General features: G+C 45.8%; 1 protein-coding gene across 1 annotated transcript in view; it reads left to right on the top strand.

Moving 5' to 3' along the window:
- MAP3K12 (mitogen-activated protein kinase kinase kinase 12) overlaps nucleotides 1-2971 on the top strand; it is a 62051-nt gene that overhangs the window by 49856 nt on the left and 9224 nt on the right. The window contains exon 11 of the mRNA XM_015422224.1: nucleotides 1058-1128. Within this exon, the coding sequence (XP_015277710.1) occupies nucleotides 1058-1128 (71 nt within the window). The remainder of the gene's footprint in view (nucleotides 1-1057; nucleotides 1129-2971) is intronic.

Genomic DNA, 2971 nt, shown 5'->3' with positions numbered 1-2971 from the left:
CCAAGTCCCCCCGGGGGGCGGGGAAACCCCGCCCCAGAGGCCCATTCCCCGCCGCCAGCAGATCGGACCCCGGGGGGAACCCCACCCCAACGCACACGTCACCTGGAAGTGACGCAACCACGCTGGGCATGCTGGGGGCAGGGCCACGGTCATCCAAGGGAAAACTCTTATGTTTTTCCCTCGGTCGTGGCCCCGCCCCCAGCGTGCCCGGTGGCGTCACGTCACTTCCGGGTGACGTGTGTGCGTTGTGTGCGCGCTTTGCACGCACACGCACGCGCACACTCCAACCACCAGCCGTGAGTCCCCCGTTGCGGCTCAAAAAGCACTAGGCAACCCTACTTTCAAGGCAAGTGAGAAGCAGAGGTGGTTTGCCATTGCCTTCCTTTGCAGAGTCTCCCTCGGTGGTCTGTCCCATCCAAGTATAAACCCTGCTTAGCTGCCGAGATCTGATGAGATAGGGCTATACCACACCACCTTCTCTCCCCAGTGTATATATTCAATCCCCGTTGCATGTGTATAGATCTGAATCAGGACAAATAAATAAAGGCCCCGATCGCACACAGAATTTGCCCCACAATACTCACGAATGCCGGCCGAATTTTACGGGCGCGATCACACCGGCACATCTGGCAAGCGTCCGCCACCCGTCAGCAACCCGTAGCAGTCAGCCGAAGAAGCGGAGTAAAAAAACACACAGAAAATCCACTATCAAAGAGGTTGCGGCGGGCGGAAGATGGAGTTGCCAGTGTGATCACACCAGTGCGCTCCAATCACATCACAGGAAGCAGGCAGCAAGGAAAAACACCCGCTTCACCTGCCGTTGCGTCGGATCGCACAGCGGTGGGTCAAATTATCACCGCACAAATAGCCACGTGTGATCGGGACCCTAGTTGCACTAATAACTAGGAATATTGGGGTAGGAGAAATCAAGCTTAGGAGAAATTGCTTGGAAAGGTTTTTGCTTTTTTGGGGGGGGGTCTACATTTATTTCCACTTGGATTCTGGCAAGGTTTTACTAACGTGGCTACTTTCCCCCCCCCTTTCCTTCTTGGCTCAGAAACGTGGGGTCTCCTCTGAGGAGGAGGAAGGAGAAGTGGACAGCGAGGTAGAAATGCCGCTCCGACAAAGGTAAGTTATCAACTTTTTGCGAGCACACTGGAATGGGGATTGGTGCCAGCTCCCTTTCAGTTCTCTCCAAGCGATCTGTTTTTGTGGAATACATTTGTAATTGTTAGGGTTATTTATTTGATGTCCACGAATGTCATTATATACAACAGTAAGCAGGTTCAGGGTAAAATTTATTGATTGATTTATTTTTATTTACATTATTTATTAGTCCACCTTTCTCATTTGAACTCAAGGTGGATCACACAGAGTGAGTCAATACAGTCAACAGGACGGGACATTCAGTAAACGCAGGGCTCTTTTTGTAGAAAAAGCCCAGCAGGAACTCATTAGCATAATAGGCCACACCCAACAGCAGGAACTCATTAGCATATTAGGCCACACCCCTGACAGAGCAGCTCATTAGCATATTAGGCCACACCCCACGTTACCAGAGGTGTGGTCATCCAGCCACACCCACCTTTTGCTTCTTATTCTGTTTACCTTGTTGTCAAAACGCAGGGCTTTTTTTGTAGCAGGAACTCCTTTGCATGTTAGGCCACACACCCCTAATGTACCCAAACCTAATGAGTTTCTGCTGTTGGGTGTGGCCTATTATGCTAATGAGTTCCTGCTGGGCGTGGCCAACTTCGGAGCCAGCCGGAACTCTGTTCCTGTGCGTTCCTGCCCAAAAATAGCCCTGGTAAACAATGAAATAAGATTAGGGTTGTAAAACCAGCCAGAAATTTAAAAACAGAACTGAAGCAAAGTCTAAGTATTAACATTATATGATGCAAAATTACATAGTAGGATCCTGTGTGCAGCAAGCTACACACAGTAGCATAGACCACAGCTCCTGATAATTTATCCAAGTACCTTTATGAATCAAGAGACAGCACACACACAAAAGTCTACTCAAGTGAATGAACTGTCAAGTTTCTAGGTCTCTGCTGTCTTCTGTTTTAGGTGTAAAAAATTAATGAGGCTTGGTGGAGTTAACAGAATACAGAACAAACTACCTGACCAAACTTATTTAAATGACATCTGCCGCTGAAAAATACCCTGAACCAAGTAAAATAGGATTCATCCACATTATTCTGTTTAAGAAACATTCAGGATCGCTTTTACTAAGCTCCAGTGAAACACTAGAGGACAAATGCTTATCCCAAGTTTGTTCTCAGGAATACTTAATGTTAGGATTGCCATATTTCTATGCGCATAATTCTGTGCACACTTTCCTATGAGCAAGTTCCCTTGAATATAATGGGACTTACTTCTGAGTACACATGAGATGTTAGTCAATCAGTCAGACTGATCGGTTTTAAAAAATGTTTGATCAACTATCTTGATTGATCGTGCAGCAAGACTTTTAAGTTTTTTGTTACTATTTTAATGCATGCATCTATAAAAATTTCATATGACAAGCACCATTTTAGAGTGGGCATTCTTTCCTATGTGACAGAAGGGGGATTGCAGATAGTATAATCATCCACTAAAACACATATGTTTGTTAAACTAGGAATTTATCAGAAATAATTCTGCTCACAGAAGCAGATTAGAGTTACTCCATGGCTGTTGAAAGCTCTTTAGAAGAATGGAAAAGACCACTCTTTTTATGTTGGACCTAGGCTGGGCATTGGAAGCTGTTTTCAGTTTCTAGAATGGGTTTTTAAAATGTAGTGTTCCTGGGATTACACCATTTAGGAATACAGGTGTTTAAATCCTGTTTATAGTGAACAGGGATAACGACAGGCTAAAATACTGCTCGCTGGCTTGCCAGCTCTCCACATGCCATCGAGTAACATTCAATTACTCCTGGAATCTTCAGAGTTCTTGTCTGGAATCTGTTGCTGTTGGCAGGGGTCTT

The sequence above is a fragment of the Gekko japonicus genome, unplaced genomic scaffold (genome assembly GCF_001447785.1).
Source record: "Gekko japonicus isolate JY-2015 unplaced genomic scaffold, Gekko_japonicus_V1.1 scaffold459, whole genome shotgun sequence".
Classification (NCBI taxonomy): Eukaryota; Metazoa; Chordata; class Lepidosauria; order Squamata; family Gekkonidae; genus Gekko; species Gekko japonicus.
Note: the sequence above shows the minus strand (reverse complement) of the source record. Positions and strands in the feature narration are given on the sequence as shown.